General features: G+C 43.3%; 1 protein-coding gene across 5 annotated transcripts in view; it reads left to right on the top strand.

Annotated features, from left to right (window-relative positions):
• Nucleotides 1–19,701, top strand: part of adgrb3 (adhesion G protein-coupled receptor B3) — a 324,116-nt gene that overhangs the window by 270,804 nt on the left and 33,611 nt on the right. For all 5 annotated transcript variants that reach the window (XM_037532639.1, XM_037532638.1, XM_017700932.2 and 2 more), the window contains one exon: nucleotides 18,190–18,340. In XM_037532639.1, coding sequence (XP_037388536.1) covers nucleotides 18,190–18,340 — 151 coding nt within the window. The remainder of the gene's footprint in view (nucleotides 1–18,189; nucleotides 18,341–19,701) is intronic.

Below are 19,701 nucleotides of genomic sequence, written 5' to 3'. Positions count from 1 at the left end.
CCGCGCATCACTGGCTTTGTTTACCTGCATCATAGAGATCCTTTAGCAGCCCAACGAACGGGTTCAGCTCCACGGATCAGAAACGATTCATCCGATTCAGCTTAATCCGAATGAAAGCGATATAGAATAGTCCACCAAATAGAAGACTTTAAACATGGGAGCGCCTTTTGCTTGCATTCTGATGACGTGCATTGGCGTTATGTTCTCGTTTTCATGGACACAGTTGAGATGCTTCTGATCACATGCGACGTGCAGTCATTTTCAGTCGAAACGACCATTGGTTACAGGGTATTCATGTCTCAGGAGAGATTTCTGAGGAGATTAGACGAGAGAGACGCCCACTTTATTTGATTTAACCTTTATTTAATCAGAGGAATCGCATTGAGATCGCAACAAAACACCACAACCAACATCAAACCAGCGGCAAAACCAAATTAAAACAAGAACAAGCAGACTAACGCGGTTCTTTATCAATTATCTCAAAAACTGTCTCAATTTCACGTTTCTGCAGATCATTCAGCTGTAGCTAAAAGCTGCCTCGGCCATATTTAGACCAATCTACCAGACTAATATAACTAGCTAATCAAATATAACCATTAGAAGGCTGGGGTTTGCAGAATTAATGATGGTTTATTCATAGAAAGAATGAGCGCTCTTTATACCCATGTCATCACCTGCCCCCCCAGGACCCTTGGCACAATCGTAAGACCAAAGTCGTTGTAGATCATATCGTAAATACCTTAGTGTCGGAAAACGACACTAAGATGCTGTTACTGTTGTTCAGACCATGAGAACAAAGCATAAGCAGCTGTCCCAAAAAAACAACCCGTCCTCATTCAGTTCAACAGTGAATAACAACTAAAAGACTGGAAAAAAACAGAAAGGAAGAAAATGAAAGAAAACAAATCCTTACAAATGTAAACTGCACAGTTTGCTGATATGAATGCAGACCAATATGAATGAAGTTGACCAGTAATCTTTGTAGACCAAAAATAATCCTATAAATTTGTCTTAACACTGAAAGTGATGGCCAACCGACCATAACCATTCATAAAGTTCTCGGTGATGCATATCAGGCATAATAAAAGAGAAATTTGAAGGAAAATAAATGGACAGAAAAACTGGGGTTTCCAAAACTGGGGTTCACAAAATGATGAAAAGATCCTGGGATTCTTAACATCTATCTAAGACCTGGTGGGCCAACAAAACCGTCACCAACATATACACAAATTTAGCTTTGAGAAAGAGGAGAAAATGGGGCTCTGCTCTCGCTTCAGGTCCCACTTTCTGTCCATTCTCAATAAGACCGCTCAGCGCTCAAGGATGCGCTGTTATAAGTTGATAACAATGGACAGACCACCCCAGAGTCCAGACCTCAGCATCACTGTGTGTTTGATTACTTCAGGAAATCATCAGCCAGCTTCTGAGGCTGAACTTTGGAGGTGTCTTATGGAGATTCTTTGAGGAGCTGTTCATCAGAGGAGTCTGATGAACAGAATGGAAGCTTTAAATCTCAGATTTTAAGGCTTTAAGGCTCAGAGAACCACTGGCATGATAAAATGGTTCTTCAGCGTGACAGAACGTGCTGCAGATGCTCTATATAGCACCAAAAAGGATTGTCTGTTAAATCTGCTAGTTTTCTGCTTTTTTCCCGACACTGAAAGATGAATAACTTGTGTTTAATAGCGATTTTGACTGTAAATGAAATAAATGAGTGGTTTCTGTCTTATGCACAGGACTACATGCGTAGATTTGCCATTACCAAGTCCACGTTTCATTCAGATCTCTGCATGTAGATGTAGCCGCTGTAACTCTTGGTACAGACAGTTAGTATCTTCACTGTTTACAGATCTGTTATCACACGTTTGTCCTAAACACACTCATACCAGCTCTCTGCTTCCTCGTGTTGACCTCAGCGGCCATGCCTGTGTTTGTGGATGAATGGAGGATTGTGGGTGCTTTGCTTGTGGCAGGCCATCACGCGGCCGATGCGCTGTCCATGAGAGGTAGCGCTTCTAAGCCTGAGGCTCCTCCTAATGCTGAGTTGATTTGAAGGCCTGTCAGTGGTAGTAACACACCATGTCATCTCGCACTTTCATTATGGGCGACATCGCCACACCATGTCGGGGCGAGCGACGCATGGAGAATTCCCCCACACTTCAAAAAGCCATGTGGCACCATGTTGAGCCTCTTGCAATCAAGGCTTTTTGGAATTTTCTCCAGGATGCACCAGGAAAGTCATTTATTAGAACCACTGAGGTATTTCTTAGTTTCTGAGAAACAGCAAGGTAATCATTTTTATTGTCTTTAGGCCTCAGCATACTTCTTACGAGATGAAATTCGTGTTCGTGTTGCCTGGCGCTGATGCTCCACTAATCCAGGTGACACTCACATTTTCTGATGAGTTCCTTGGTTGCTGGAAAACGATTCCATCACAGTTCGAACTATGACAACGTGCGATTCCAGCATACCACCACCATTTAAGGTGAGACGGGAAAATTCGAACGAAAGGCTGGCAGATGCAAAGCCAGCCAAGTCAATGTATATGTTTTGGTGCTCAGTCCATCGTTCAGCTTCTTTGACCAATTTCCTTCATAATATCGGACATTGAAAACTCAAAGCAGGGAGAAATGCCACCTCTAAAACTCCCAAGTCCTCCTATGGTCACCTACCATTGAGAGCTGCTCTAGATAGAAGCGTCTGCGAAATACATAAACATGCAAAAAGGTTCATGTAGTGGACTCAGTAGACCAATCAGTTTGGTTCTGCTACATTCGCCTAGTGTTCTACGTTGCCTTGGATAAAAGCATCTGCTAAACGTACACAAAGCTGCATGAAGTAGACCCAGTGGCCAAGCAAAAAGGCTTTGTTGGCTTTGTTTGCTTTGTTTACTTGCAGGCCAATAATCCTTTAACCAATAAACAGGCTAATCAGAATGGAAACAGAGTACATAGCATATCTCTGCTGTCGGAAGAAAACCTCGTAACTTTACAGGAGAAGGAAAAAACCTACTTTACTGTAAGTCAATGGAGCCAGACGTCTTTGCAAGTAATTTTAGGTCATTTCTTTTAGTCGATTCATCATGAAATTCACACAATGTAAAGGACAACAGGCGTTTTCAAATCAGGTCAAAAAAAGGAAAAAGCTACAAAGTTTTCTTCGGACAGCAACGATACAAATATATCACCTATATCGGAATACACGCATCTGATTCGGCTAAATCTGAGCGAAATGTCTCTCTGGTTGAAGAAAGTGATCTGCACCCTTAATAGTCCGTTATATAAAAGAATAATCACCCTGTATGTTCTGATCCCGCCCACTGGCTTGGTATTACAACTCCTCGTTTTCATGGAAACAGTTCCGATATTTCTGATTCCATTCATACAGTGCTGTGCAAAAGTCAGACCACCCTTCGTTTATTTAATCGGCCATTAACTACAAGTTGCTCCTGATTAGAGTGTCTGCTAAATGTGTAAATGCACATCAGACCCAAATCATCCTGAATCAGACCCATTGAGCTCATCGCGCGTGGATGGACCAAACTATACGAGCCTATTTTTGATCCAGCCAAAGCGCAGTTAGCCATAGGAGACGGTGCAGAGACATGGCTCTCGCAGGTTTCTCCAGCATGGAGCCGGCAGTGGGCTGAATGAATTAGGATTGTGCAGCATAGCACCAGGCTGTACTGTCTCCATGGTGCTGTAGCTAAGGCTGCCAGGGCGTTGCATTTATTATTAGCTCTCCCTCGTTCTCTCCGTCTCTCTCTCTCTCTTTCTCTTCCACTCTCTGCCACTGAAATATGTAATGCCAGTATTTGTGCACAGCATGAAGAGGTGCAGATTTAAAGATGGAGCAGGGCACGGCCTGGAGAGAAGCCCGTTTCGGTGAAAATCATGATCTGGTTTCAGTGAAAGGTTATAATCATTGGGGCTGATCGAGCATATTGTTATGACGAATAAGAAAACGAGCAACTGCGTTGCTTTAACCAAACAAAGCTGAATAAAGAACATAATTTCCCATTAATATCCTTTAGCAGACACTGTCCAAGTGATAAATGATAAGACGTGCTTACATTGGGACGTTGAATATTATTTACGTGAGTGTTTATGATGCTAGTATTTGAATTTAATGACATAAGAGTGATGTGGTTGAAACCTGTCCCTTCAGTCATACTTTAAATACTGTATTCAGTGCTTACGCCTGTGTTACTAAGTAGTTGTAGTTAGCCTTCAAGTAATTGGTAACACTTTACTGCAGGGTAGATATAAATGACATAACCCCACGTAAGGGTTTATAGATGCTTATTCCAGTAAAGGTTACATTTGCCAGTTTTGATCAGACTTGGTAGCCTTTATGACAGATGATGCCTGTTGGAATAAGCTTTTATAAACATTTATGTGGGGTTAGCATCAGCTTATTCCTGCTTTCTGAAGAAAACCTCGTATCTGCAAAATGGTAACTACAGCAGAAGGCGAAAAACCTAGTTTACTTTTAATGGAAGTCGATGGAACCAGAACTTTTGCCAGGTTATTTTGGGGCAGTTGTTTTGGTCCATTCATTGTGAAATTTCCACACAGTGTAAAGGACAACAGGCATTTTGAGATTGTCAAAAACTGAAAAATGAAGATTTGTAGCTGTTTTGTAGACTTTTAAACAGCATCCTACAGTAAAGTGTTACCAAGTAAATCGTTACCCAATTATTAATGTAAGGAAGTGAATGCCCAGCTGTAGCTTCGGCAACTTTTATTAGAGAGAGTCAGGAAAATGCGGTTGTTTGCAGCTAAACATCTGAGATCTGATATTAACGTTATTTTCACATTAAACCTTTTTTTATTTTCTTTTAATGCCAATCCAAAGACAAACGAGCAGTAAAACCGCCACCCTGTGTGCCTGCCAGAGAGACTGCGAGGGAGCTTTTTAGAACAAATCCATAGAGTCTGTCCACATCCCATTAGCAGCCCAAACCGGCTTATGGGAGCTCTCGTCAATTTGGCATCCTGCTGGATCTCTGTTAGAGCTGAGGGATACAGTTAAATGGAAAAGTGCCTCTTTCTTAAATTCCATGAAACACTTTACATCGGCATGGACTGGGCGCATGATCAAGTGAAACATTCATGGACGGCTAGATCAAGTGCTCACAGCCATGGAACAGGACCAGAAGCAGGAGGAACGAAGTTTGGACTCAAACTGCGATTTGTTAAGAGGGCTGATTCCAATCCAAGAACAAGCAGGGTTGCATATGGAAAGAACTGTTTCTCGTTTTTCTTGCATTATACGTTTCAAAAATAGGGTTTCGTGCCTATTGAGGGTGCAAATTTCAAACCTCGGCCATTCGATTCGTTTTAGCGAATGACCACAGGGACTTTTATACACAATAGTTGAATGTTAAGGACGACTGTACGACTTTTTTGGTTTTAAGTGTTTTACATTTGCAGTTGTGTCTCAATACGCTTTCCTGTGTTGTGCTGGCATCAAGATAATGGTGCCACAGATTTGGTCTTTACCACATTGGGTTTAATTCTACTAAAAATACCGACATTTGATGTGTGCAGGACGTTTGGGTAACATTTTCATTTATGTGGCGTATTTACAGTGAATCATATAATAAATACTTCCATTCAAAACTGAGCACTGATGGAGGAGCAGCTTAGCCTGTTAGCACACTTTTAGCTGTCTTTTAGTTGAAAACGTTCTCTGTGTAAACAAAACCAGGTTCAACTGCCACCGTCTAAGCAACCATCTAAGTGTTTTCCCTGTCATCAGGAGGTCGTGAGTTCAATCCCCAGTGATGGCACCGCCATCCGTTGTCCTCTCTGGGCGATACATCACTTAGCATGATGCCCATCATTTTGTCTTAAGATCTGAGAGGTCGAGAAGATTTTTCACAAATTCGCATTACAGAAACAAAACTGATCTTAATTTAAGAATCGTATCTTACAGCATCTTATCTCAAGTTAGGAAATCTTAACTTACTCGATTGTGTCTGTTACCTGGCAGTCAACCATACCCGCACAGCTGAAACGTAAACACACAATCAAGTTAGTTAGTCAGACAGCCAACGTTAGCTACTGTTACTGATGCAAAAAAGGCCAAACAGAACTAAAGTGATGAACTGTAAGTAGTGAATGCTGTGAGAGCGCCCTCTGCTGTTTATTAGAGCGTCACCGCTCCTCAGTTTCAGTCTCCATTTCCCAAACGCTTTAGCCCAGCGCGCTAACCGTTGTTCCTTCTAATAAACATACAACGTTCAGCTCCGTCTCCTCATTACTCACCACCATCACTGGAATATTTGCAATAGCGACAGTTGCTGTAGAGCTTCACAGATCCTGAAGGAAGCTTGTGTTCGCCTATACCGTCCTAGTACTCATGGAATCATGTGATTGGGGGAGTCAGAACTAGGAACTAGTGGGTGGAATTGGATACGACAGAATTGGGGAAAAAAAGTTTTTACATCATCCATCAGTCCATGTGAGCAGCTGACACTCGCCAGCTTTCTCTTATTTGGGGTTTGTAACAGTTCAGCGCTTTATGAACACGTCATGAGACTTATTCTTAGGACCTTTATCAAGAACACACTTAAGAACAGACTTAAGAAGATACTGGAGAATGAGGCTCAAACTTTTTAGTGCATTAATACTGAATTCAGTTGGTGTGAGGTGGTCCTAGAGAGGCATTTATCGAGTATTTTATAACCGCTTCTGAAGCAGCTTAACCAATCAGAAACTGTCTATATGAATTCTTTACAGTCATATAGAACCATTTGAAGATCTGCACCACTGAGTGCCCCCTTTAGATGCTTTGGTGCATTCCTATGAGGAGTTAACTGACAGGCAAGGCATCATCTGCCCCCCAGCGAAGTCCACTCTCAAAGGCAAACCTCAAATCCTCGCCACTTAGATCATGTTATCTAACCTAAATATTTTAAACCCAGTGTGCTCAACCACTTAATTTCAGCAGACGCTTAGGGTCTTCACAGTGTGCCCTCCCTCGCCTCGACTAAAACGAGCTCACCTCCAACTGAGGCTGCTGTACAGCTTTGCTCCTGTTTAACATCCCTGCCGTTAAAGTGGTGAGTGTTTGGGTTTGTTTTGGAACTTCAGAGATTTGAAGCCTCTGTGTTTTTATTCCCATTTGCGTTGGGAAGCTGTGAAGCGTTTTGTTGGGGGAGGAATTCTGTCCTTTCTCACCTAACTAATCGCGCTCCACTCTGTCTTACTGTACAGAAAATCTGGAAGTTTTTTTTAGTAACATACCAAAATTGACACACATCATCAGCAGAAGGTGAAGAAAACAGTTCTGACGTTATGTCAAAGACGTCCACGTACCGTGTTGCAGCAAGTTGGTGTGCTAACCAGCTAGACCTGGCCTGTCCAAAACCACACGCTTAAACATGGTTCTTCTGATATGCTTTACTTAAGAAAATGGATATAGAACCATGAACACTCAAAGAACCATGCAAAAGGGTTCTCTGCATTGAAAAGGTTTCTTCAAATTAATGGACAATGTGTTGTATATGGTATAGGTTCTGCTTGTGTTACAAGCTCGCATCGTAATCACAGCAGAACCCTTTTTGGTGCTATATAGCAGCATCTGTAGCACGTTCTCCATTAGTCTGAAGAACGTTTAAGAATGCAAAGAACCTCTTGCAAATGTTTTTTTTGAGTGTTGGTGGTTCTATACCTGAAAGTGTGGGCAGGTTGGTTGGAAACATTTACAGATTTGCCAACAGTAGCTTGATTATCCAACAAAACAACTGAATTTGTTGGTATGAAATACACATGAAAGCTCAGCTTTAGGACAGATGTGGTTTTTCACAGTATAAGCAGAAGCTACCATTAGCATGGTGGCTAACTAGTGTATCTTCCCAATCTGTCCAGTTTTGTCCAGAGAAATGTAAACTTAACACAATGTAGTGACTATAAACAAACACTGTGGTCCAGTTTTGAATAATTTACATATTTTTGACAACTGAACTGCGCTATGGTCTCTGTTCAACCACTGGTCTGTCCGACCTAGCAGTGGTTGCTGTGAAAGATCGCCGTTGTGGCTGGAGTTATTGGAGCTCTGTGGGCTGATTTTCAGATTGACAACATAACGGAAGTGGAAGAGGCCAAATTCGCAGCCTACATCTTGATGCAGTCCACGTTACCAGGCTTGGGGGCACAACATGTTGATGAAGGATTGAAAAATGGCTTCAGAAGCACCAAACATCCATATTTGCCGAGACAAATCCCCTCGTCTGCAGGGGCCTATCCATCATTAGCGCTCTACGTATTAATCCAAGCGTCTGGCACTCCGGCTCAGGTTTTCTGTTATTTTGCGGGCTCTTTTAACCGAGAGGTACTTTATTTATTTCTCCGCAGGAACACCAGGCTTTTGAAACCAGGACAATATCTGCTCAGCTTCCAGCGGAAAGAGCAAATCAGTCGCTTTTGGGTGAGCTGGAAAAAACACCATTAATACTTAAAATACGCTGCTCAGAAACTCTGTTCTCAGAACTCCTCCAGTCTGCAACAGCTTTCTAATAACACATTATACCCCAGCCTCAGAGGAACACTCCTTCCCTTCTCTCCTCGGCTCTGCCCTTGTGAACAGACTCCTCTGTTTCTTTGTTTTGTGGTGCCCTCTCTTTGTTTTGGAGCGGGGGATCGGTATAGGTACTCGTTATTAATTATTTGTGGCTGTAAGTGTTTCGCTTTAGGCCCTGTTCACTTGTCTTGCGAAGAGAAGAAAACGTTCATATCTTAATGGAGCAGCACCACATTTGGCATGAATATTAATGGGGCAAAGAGACTGGTGTCAAAATAGTGACGACGACGCTCCAGACGAAGCGCACGTTCTGAGGCTATACGTTACGTTAATTGGAGAACCCAAATGCGTCTTAGAATAATCTTGACAAGGTGTGAATAAATGCTTGTTAAACTGGGATATTGTAGGACGACATCCGAGTGGAACGGAAGTAAGTAGATTAGCTTTGAATGGTTGGTTTTGAATATTTAACAGGATGCTAATCTGAAAGGTGCTCCCTGGAACACCCCAGGTGAGCTACAATATGAACCGAAATTGGAGCGTTTTCTCATTTGGCCTGCTCCAAAAAATCAGACGCAAATTTCATCAGGGATAGTGGCTTTAAAAAAGTAATTAATTAATTAAAAAGTACAGTGGCATTTCAGTAAATTGGAAAGTGTTATCGCACATCCTCCCCCAGGCCTCCAACACCTGCTGCAGCAACCGCAACTGGTGCTTCTGTTTTTGAAAACCCTGTTTATTTGTTTGGAAGTGTTCATGAGGGGAAACAGCGAAGTCTAAATAGGTTCCTGTCTGCTTAAACAAGGTTAGAGAAGCTGTTGGCTTTGCGGCAGCTCAGGACACGAGGGAGGCACTGAAGACCCACTGAGTTCTATCAGTGAGTTAAAAAGTCTTGCATTACAGAAGAACATTAATATTAATAAACATTACTCACTGAACCGAGGGATATCTCCAGAACTGGGGCTGGACAAAGGACATACTGTGACTAATTTTGTGACAAATATCGTGACAAATATTGCAATAACAAAAAGAAAATAGGAGTAAAAACTATCACTTTAGTTAGATAGTCCACGGCAGGTGTTAAGCCAACACTTCATAATGACAAGCCCCTAAAAGAGCTGCTTCGTCATCATCTAATAGTTTGTTACTGGTGCATTATTAAGTTTTACCATTTATATAAATCTCTGAATGATGTTGGACCAAAATACACTGCTGGTCTGCTTGAAGTAGACCAGGGGTGTCGAACTCAACCACGAAAATGGCCATATTAAAAATCCCAACAAATCCGTGGGCCAGCTGATCCATTTTATTTTTAATGGACATTTTGCCTTGACCCCAGCTGGCCAATGTTTAATTCAAAATAAGGCAAAACCTGTTGCAAGTGAGAAAATGTACTGACTGGATTTAAGTTTAGGCCCTTGAGTTTTATATTAAACACTAGCTTCCACTTCATAGGTGATCCTCTTTCTTCTTCATAAAAAGGCATTAATTAAGCAGCTTTAAAAAACACTGGGGCTCAGTGGAGGCTCTGCGAGCGCACTCTTAAATCAAAGACTATGCTAATCAGATGGAGCTGTCTTTCTCTGAGTCAGCCTCGTAGGTTAAGCTAGGAAAAAGCCTTCCCCAATTCAATTATGCAGCTTCCCATGAAGAATCTGGAGGCTCGTGATGCATCACCCACCCTGATGAGGTCAGCGTTCCTCATGTGATTGAGGCACATCTACCCCTCGCAGGTCCACCGTGGTCCCGCCTACGACTCAGCCCTGGGTGAGACTCATGTTTAGGACTCCGTCTCATGTTATAGTGCAGGAGCTGGATCATGAATAAGAGATGACAGGCTAATGGAGGGCGTTCTCCGGTGAGATGACAAGCGAGAACGTTCATGACGTTTTAGGAGGACTTGGGCTGCAGTCTCGAACAAAATCTCAGGGCCAGCTTTATACATGAAAAGTGAGAAGTTCAGAGGTTTCACGTGTTTGTTTTGACAAACTGTCTGGTGGCGTTATGTAAAGTACGACGCTGTTCTAGTTCACTCAAGTTCTGAGGGCCGAGCACAAAAGCACATAAGAGCCTTCTCAAGTGATGCTACACCAGCTGTACGGCACCAAGAGTTCTTGTACATCCGTGTTAAAATACTAACTGAATAACAACAGCAAAACAAGTAGAGGCTTCAGCTCGTTCTGGTGGAAAGCCTGGCTTCTGTTTGATCACGAGCCGGTGGTTCTCTGTTTTTTCTGCTTTTTCCTTGAGGCTTCATTTGTTGAACAAGCTGGATTATAGCAAAGTACATACCCCCAAGAACCACAGCGCTAAGTTACCGCCTTAATTATATTCTTGATCATTTTTGAAATCGCCTGAATTTCAGGAGGTGTTGCTGTGAAATCAGGCAAGCATTTACACATAATAAGTAAAATACGATCCAAAAAAAGAAAACAAAATAAAACATGCATCCCTACCATCACACACATAGCCATACCTGTAACGTTTAGACTGCAAAGTATGGGTCTAAAGTTAAAGAGCTGAGTGCAGCAGCAGTTAAAGGGGGTGTAGTGGTAGAGAAAGGGATCAGTGGGGCAATATGGCAAGAAGTAAGATGCTAGAACAAACACTGGTTTGAGACGGTAGTTCCAGAGGATTTTTGAAGTGCAGTTTACAAGCTGGAATATTATTTATGTGTAGAGCAGTTTCTTGTCGAATGTCTCTCGAGGTTTGACTTTTTACAGAGCTTCTCATTCACCAGCTCCTTGTTTGGATTTTCCCGTTCCACCTTAAATGGTGCATGAGGCCCATGAGTTCCACCCTAATTTGAATGAGAAACTGACTTGAGCTTCACAACCTTTTAGTGTTTGTCAGTTTCTCGTTGCAAATGTTTTTTCTTTAATTGGGTTGGTAGCAAAGATACTTGTATGCGGGCTGTGATTGAAGGGGACCTGCGCTAAGTGGTTATGACGGCGTATGGATGTCAGCACTTGAGTGCGATGTGCCATTGCATTGCCATGTTTTGACAGGATTCTGACACAAGAACTTCACCACCCATACATAAAGGTAGTAATTTAATATGTCACGTATGGCGGATGTTTGTTTGGTGTAGCAGCGCCTGTTGAATGTGAAACGTAAGCCGACTGTAGTTCTCAGGGCTTGCAGAGAGCGAAGGCTCCGCTAAGCGAATGTGATGCTCCAGCTCAAGAGGACGGTGATTTGCTGAGATGAAGCAGAGGAAGATTGTACACTGTTCCTATGGCAGCCTGGGTTTCTGCCTTTGTAGCCGTTGACGCAAAAGCTGTATTTTCACATGAGCAGCTTCAGAGCATTCTAGCTTGATTGAAAGGCTATTCTTATTTTTTTCACAACGTTCTTCAGTGCTGGGAGAACCGCAGATGCTTGATAGAGGAACATCTGAGTTGGTAATGACAAAGCCTTGGTATTTTTTAAGAGCACTGCTGTCCAGGATTAGAGGCAGTGTCCTGCTGTTTTGCATGGTGGTGTTGTTTGGTGGGTTACAGGGTTCATTTGCATGTGCACACAAACATGATCGACCCTATTCAGATGAGCGTGTCTGGCCCCTCCCTCCCCCGAATATTCATCAGTCTGAATCTCTGCTATTAGGCGAGCTTCCGCCATCCCTCCCCCACCGGCACCCTCTGCCGCCTCCACCACCCCCACTTCCTCCTACGTCAGGCGCGTTGGACTTTAACCACGCTCCCAAACTCTGTTCCTCTGTTGCCATGGATACAGACATGGTGGGCTCAACATCTCCCAGTAATTTGCCTTTGTAAAGGGCAGCGCGCTCTCTGGATTTTAGAAAAAAGCTCTGGGCCAGATGCGTTCCAAACCAGGAAGTCAACTGGAACGGCCCCACAAGTCGGATTTCCTACTTTGTTCCCCACCACTGCTAGCCACATTAACACGGCTCCCTATTCTTTTTAAGTGATGATAAGCCTTTATAGTAAAGCCCACATTGCAATGCATTTACTAGGTCTGTCTCGATTATTACACAGCCGCCTGATCGCAGTATTGAAGCTGACTGCAATCGTTTCTCGTCATGTTATGCTGCAATAAGCAGAACGTGTTCTAAATTGGCACTTTTAACATGAGTTATAGCTCTGTCGCTAATTCTAATGCTGGCAGAATTAATGTTTTTGTTTATATTTTCGCTCTTAAGAACCAGTGCAGCTTTGCTCGGCTCTCCACACGACTGCAGAAAGAGCCGAAGTAAATATAATTAAGAATGAAGGTGATAATTTAGCCACTTTAGGCTCTTAACTGAATCGTTGCATTCAATAAAACAACAAAGTAAATAAAACAACCAAATCGTTATGTAATAGTTTCAGTGAGGTAACTTGTAGAGCCGGATGTCTGGTTCCCATCACCACCGCTCAGTAAGTTTCTCTAGGATGGAGCATTTCACACCAAACTTCGCTTAACTAATGTAAACATTTACTTCCACAGAAATGTTTTAAAAATTGGCGGAACCACCCTTTAACTGCTCTGTTCAGCAGTAAATGTGGCTTCAGCAGTCACTGTTATTCATCTGATGGTTCATCGTCAGCTAAAATGTCGTGATCGTGACGCCTCCAGCATCTGCAGACGCGTCTGTCTCTGCAGTCGGTATATATAGAGCGTGGTGTAGATGTTTTCGGCCAGGCGCTCCCGCGGGAGCCTTCTCTCACAGTCCGGCAGCTGGGCCGAGAGACCGAAGCTTTGTAGCGGCACAGAAGCCCATCACACACCCCGCCCGTGTCTAACGAGCCCTCACACACACTCACATCTGCAGTGCGAACGCTCCTCTCAGCATCCCTGGCGACGTCAAGCAGCCTCACTTCAGCTACTCCCCCTCTTCACATGACGCCTGCACAGCTCATACTGTAGTAAGCGAGAGTGTGTGTGTGTGTGTGTGTGTGTGCATACCTGTGACTGTGTGTGTGTGTGTGTGTGTTTTCGTTGTTTGGGCTGTGCTGTAATTGGCCGTCTGTAGGCAGCATCTGTCACACTGAAATGCTTACTGTGTGCAGGACGTGTTGTGCAGGGCTGCCTTTGCTTCATCATGGGCATCCGAAAAGCATCAAAACTGGACATCGTTGTTTCTTTTCCTTGGAAAGAATTCAATGGATGAAGGACCACGTAATGTAAATGCTGCTTAAAGCTTTTGAGAGATTAACAAATAAAATGGGCTTCTATAGTTTTGCCATCTGTAATTATCACCAGGCCATATGGCACTGAGGAGCTGGCACGCCTAGTGTGGTGTGAGCCATGCCCTCTAGTCAGTGCTGCTGTAGAGGTAGTCTTGGCATGAGGCTTCGGTGTGAACTCAGAAACCAAACGGCGACAGGACAGTGTTTTGTGTGTTGCTTTACATTTTTGTCGATTTTGACTGAAGCTGCAGTCGTCTTCAAATGACTGGAAGGGGAATTGGTCAATTTCTGCACAATTCAGTGACTCAGACGTCAACAAAGCCATTTAAACTGGTTTGATGTGGAATGTTTCATCGTCAAGATTTCAATTTCTTTACAAATATAGACATTTTATTTACCATCCAAAACCACCAGAGAACCTACACGACTCTTCTGAGTTTATATGGAATGTTGATGGAAAATCTGGAATAATGCGTTTTCTTTGGAGACTATTTTGCCTCACAGCACCTGCATATTATGTATCCCTCCACCATAAATGGAGTTTAGGTTCTCAAAACTGTCATAAAACAGCATCTCAGTCATCAGGCAGTGAATTCGGAACCATTTCATGTGAATAACCTTCTGTGAGGAGCTTTTAGAGGTGGACATCTGGTTCCCATCACCACTAAAAACCACTCTGAACGACTTTGTTTAAATATGAGCCACTCAAAAATTGTACAAGCATTGTCTGGCTCTGTATTTAAAATAAGTCATTATAATATAAATAAAGCATAGTTGAGCTTTGTAATAGGTTTGTAAAAGGTTATGCAAAATAAATCAATGTAATTAAGCAGAAAATTTATGTAAATATACTGAAACAAAAATGGTGAAATTCCTCTAAGTTTTCTTTTCAGCAGTAAATAAAGCCTCGGTTTGTTGTTGGACCTCAGATTGAACACACAGTAGGCCAAGTGCTGGAAAACGGTCAGTTAATTGTTAATTATTTAATGTAATTACGCAAGACAACAGCTGTGATAATTAAACCTGACGCGAACATGTTACCACTTCGTGTGTCATTGAGAGCCCATCAACACTAACAACCAACGTTCCATCTTTTTTGTCCCAACACTTTGGCGGATACGTGATGTGGTGAATACAATTCTGCTTAAAAGAAACGCTACAATACAGTCTTAAATAATCAAATATTTCACTTTGTTGCTGTTTTTTTTGTTTGTACTATTGCATAACTTGTATTCATTAATTTCCTTTATATTTTCCTTTTAAATCATTTTCATAAAAGACAGCATGAAATGCTTTTTATCTGTTTAGAAGCACTGAATCATTTTGTATCTTTACTGCTAAAAATAAAAAAAAGCATCTCCATTTTTTTTGGCATTTTTTGGGTGTAGCAGCCGAAAAAATTCATGACGAATGGACCAATAGAAATGCTTCAAAACTGCACGGAATAAAATATCATTAGATTAAAATCCATTGAACGTTAGGAACGCTTCCCTCTCCTGTGATGACGTGCTCATCTTTTCACACATGGACGAGTAAAAATACTTCAGCCTGCTGTGTTCACGTGCGGCTGCTGAGTAACTGGAATATAAGTAGCTTACAGTACAGACATCAGCAGCCGACATGGCTTTTAATGACGTTCCCAACTCGAGAAGTCGAGGCTTACAGAAAAATCTGGTTTTCTTCTAATAATTAGGTCACTGTGGTGCCACTCATCTGCACCCATCCTGTAATTATATTTCCAGCAGGACTAAAGGCAGCGTTAGTTTCCTGTGGCTCTGAAACCGCTCACCAGCTTTTACTGCACTCTTTTATTCTTGGAAAATGAAGGCAGCTAAAGTTCTGGGGTGAAGACGCAGCCAGCGGCTGCTCACTACTGGTGAACAGCTTGCGATTAGCTTGATAGACGAAAGTTCGGACTGATACAAATGGTGTGGTTTCATAACAGTGGTCGGAGTTGTTGGATGGATTAAGGATTCAAACGTTTTGGTTACTGAATTGATTGCATTGCCATCATAAGCCGTGTCCCAATTCAGGGGCTGCATCCCTCGGAGGACGTGGTCCACAAAGCCTGAATTGAAATGAGACGGTCTGCTGTACGGTGGTTACGGCTCCGCTCCTGTCAAGTCCTTTGAAGATGGAAAATGTTGTTATTATGATTTTAGTTGTTTGTTGTTTCATTTATTAGAGCTGGAGATGCGTCTCTCTGTCGGCTCTTTGCTCCCTGAAACAAAACGAAACGTTAGTGCAAGTTTATCTTCAGACCACGTCGGCTTTAACGTCTGTATCGTTAGCTGCTCGACTCAGTTTAAACCCAGTACTTACGTTTAAAGTGTCTCCTCAGCCGTCATTCGCTCCTCTGCTGACGTCGCCATGTGAACCTCGGGAAGGATCCGTCCGTTGGATTTATCGTTGTCATGGAAAAGACGGACACGCTCCTCAGCTGCACTTGAAGGAACTTTCGAAATGGGACAGACGTCTCGCCACTGTGACGCAATCGGCCTTCGGATGCAGCCCCTGAATCGGGACACAGCTAATCGGTGGCTTAGCTTCTACTCAGTATTATTCTGAACATATTCAATGTCTGGTCAGTGTGTTCCTTCAAGACGGGTTAACTTTCCCAGACAAAAGTGGTAATGGATTTGACGAGAGAAAAAAAATATGTACAAACAAAATCAAAAATGCTGCTCGCCTCTTTCCTTTTACATTTCAGTGGTGATGCGTATTATTCATGTTAGGATGAAGCTGCTTCAGCTTGCAAGAATGAGAAGAGTACGCCTATCGTTCGGCATCTGTGTATCCTCAAATAACGCTGTGGATATGCTAGTTCTGGAGTAATGATGCATAAACTGACGTACACAGCGTTGACCGAATGCTCAACTTTCTCGCCGGAGTGAGACAGCAGTACTTTTCCTTTATTCATCTGCGTCTGCCGTCCCCATCCTTCCCTCGCCCCGAGACTGCATGCCCTTGAGTCACGTGGTTCCTGCCGATGTCCCTTGCATACAAATGAATGTGCTTGTCGAGTGATCCAAGAGCAGCTCAAGGCCCTTGCGCGATCTCCAGCCCCCCCACCCCCCCTTATTGCTCTAGTGGTCCTCTGGGTGCAATCAAATACCTCAGCCCAGAGCTAAGCTAATGTGTTTTGAGTTGTAGATACATGTGTGGTTGCTACTAAGCAAGGCCTTTTCAGGGGTTTTATTAGAAGGCTGCAGCCTCACCATGGCCAGAGCGTGACGGATTCCACTGTCCAGAAAACCTCGTAGCTCGTTCCGTTTAAAATGCCAGCTGCCGTTTACATCGTCTGAGCATTTCATGATGAATAGACGCGTAGAAAGTTGAACTCATTAAGTCATCAGTCATTAAGTTTAACTCAGTGATGTCATCTGACTGGGTGAAAGTTGCGGAGTCGAGTGGGCGCATGTTCTGTCGTGAAGGGCGCTGTTGTGGTTCGGCTTTCGTGAATCCAGGCTTCTATCTGATGTGTACACGGTCTCGCTGCTGTTTTATATCATCATGAAGCCGTAAACGCTGGGATAAGTAGTGTGATGACTGCATTCTGTCATTGCGAGACATCAGAACACAGCATGATTGGAAATTGAATCTACTACTGTTTTACAGTCATAACCAGATAAACAAAAAATTCTTTCTCCCTACGTCACTGGCACACCCGCATCCACACTCTTAAAAATGAGGGTTTGTAAATGGTTCTTGGCTTGGATGTACAGTTCTAGGACAAACTTTCAATGGTCCCACAAAACCGAATCTTTAAGATGGTAAACAGTCATTCAGAGCGGTTTGGTGTGAAACGCTCCGTTCTAGAAAGTCAGAATTGTTCACAGTGGTGGTGATAGGAACCAGACATCCCCCTCTAAAAGCCCCCTCACAGAAAATTAATACATGAAATGGTTATGAATTCACTGCCTGATGACTGGGACGCTGTTTTATGACAGCTTTGAGGTTTTGCGTTGTGCTACAAGGCAAAATAGTCCCCACAGAAAACATTTTCCATTACTTTACCATCATCAACATTTCATATGAAGCTCAGAAGACTCGTGTGGGTTCTCTGGTGGTTCTGGATGGCAAATAAAGTGTCTATATCTGTGTTGTAGTCATGGCGACCGCTGGTTCCCATCACCACCACTGTAAAGACATCTGAACCGATTCACACCAAACCCTCTGAATCTGAATCTCTGTTTACACCTCGCACACTGAAATGGGCAGAAATGTAGTTTTACCCCATTTTAAAGGTGCCTTTCCCTCGCGGCAGTTTCTTTTCTATCATCTGGTAGTTCGTCAGTTGTGCTTTGCATCCTCAAGGTGAGAACAGACAGAAAATGTTGCCAACTTGCCCCACAATGGAAGGTGGTGGTAGGTCAGTGTCCTGGCCCCATGGTCAACGCGCTTATTGCCTTGACTGCACAAGCTCTCTTTTGAGTTTTGCAGTCGAGGCTAAGTTTGGGTGCCAAGGACTAATCTCCTGTGCCCCTGGCAGAAATTTAACATCTCTCTCTCTCTTTGGTATCGACAGGGCGTCTGCACGATGACGACAGCTTTTCTGCACTTTTTCTTCCTGGCTTCGTTCTGCTGGGTCCTGACTGAGGCTTGGCAGTCCTACATGGCCGTGACAGGGAAGGTGCGGACCAGGCTCATCCGCAAGCGCTTCCTCTGTCTGGGATGGGGTGAGTGCTATTTTCTCTCTGTGGCCTTGAGGAGCTGTTGGTAGTCCCTGGGGAGTATTTGGATGGCCTGCATCTAATGCGTCCCACTTCTCAGTTCTCTCCATCAGAGAATGACTGGACCTGCTGCTGTGATAGTGATTCTCTTGACTGTAGTGAAGAGGCTTTATGACTTTTAATTTATACAGTGACATCAAGTTCGCTGTGATGTGTACACCAATCAGGGATTGTCCAGTTTATCAGCTCCACTTACTGTATAGCTGCACTCTGTAGTTCTACAGTTACAGACTGTAGTCCATCTGTTTCTCTGATACTCTGTTACCCTGTTCTTCAGTGGTCAGGACCCCCATCCACCCTCACAGAGCAGGTACTATTTGGGTGGTGGGTCATTCTCAGCACTGCAGTAACACTGACGTGGTGGTGGTGTGTTCGTGTGTGTTGTGCTGGTCTGAGTGGATCAGACACAGCAGGTACTGCTGGAGTTTTTAAACACTGTCTACTCACTGTCCACTCCAGACACTCCTACCTTGTCGGTCCACCTTGTAGAGCTTAAGTCAGAGACGACAGCTCATCTGCTGCTGCACAGTCTGTGTCGGTCATCCTCTAGTCCTTCATCAGTGGTCACAGAACGCTGCCCACAGGACGCTGCCCACAGGACGCTGTTGGCTGGATGTTTTTGGTTCTCAGTCCAGCAGCAACACTGAGGTGTTTAAAAACTCCCGCAGCACTGCTGTGTCTGATCCACTCAGACCAGCACAACACACACTAACACACCACCACCACATCAGTGTTACTGCAGTGCTGAGAATGTCCCACAACTCATAGTACCTGCTCTGTGAGGGTCCATGGAGGTCCTGACCACTGAAGAACAGGGTATCAGAGTATCAGAGAAACAGATGGACTACAGTCTGTAACTGTAGAACTACAGAGTGCAGCTATACAGTAAGTGGAGCTGATAAACTGGACAATGAGGGCAGAAACAAGGAGGCGGTCAGAATGTTATGCCTATATTTTGTTACTATATAGACAAAACATGCAATACTAAAAGTAAAAATAAGCTGAAAAATATAAACTCTATCCTTCACAAAAAAAACAATATAAAGGATTATGAATAAATAAAAGCAAATATATTTACACTCTATGGTGCTTCACTAGTTCTGTGCAAAAGACCACCCTTGATTTATTTCATTCCCAGTCAAGGAAGCCGTTAAATACCGTCATGTTGTTCGTTTTTCGGGAGATCGGATGTAAGATAATCCACTTGCATATAGAAGGATAAAGTCGGAGGAAAGGCCATTTGAGTGGAATGTTCTGTAGTGTGGGCAGTTACGCTCCTGCACTCCTCCAGACTCCTGACGGAGGGC

This window comes from Pygocentrus nattereri, chromosome 22 (genome assembly GCF_015220715.1).
Source record: "Pygocentrus nattereri isolate fPygNat1 chromosome 22, fPygNat1.pri, whole genome shotgun sequence".
Classification (NCBI taxonomy): domain Eukaryota; kingdom Metazoa; phylum Chordata; class Actinopteri; order Characiformes; family Serrasalmidae; genus Pygocentrus; species Pygocentrus nattereri.
The sequence above is the reverse complement of the archived record's forward strand: the minus strand, read 5'-3'. Positions and strand labels throughout refer to the sequence as shown.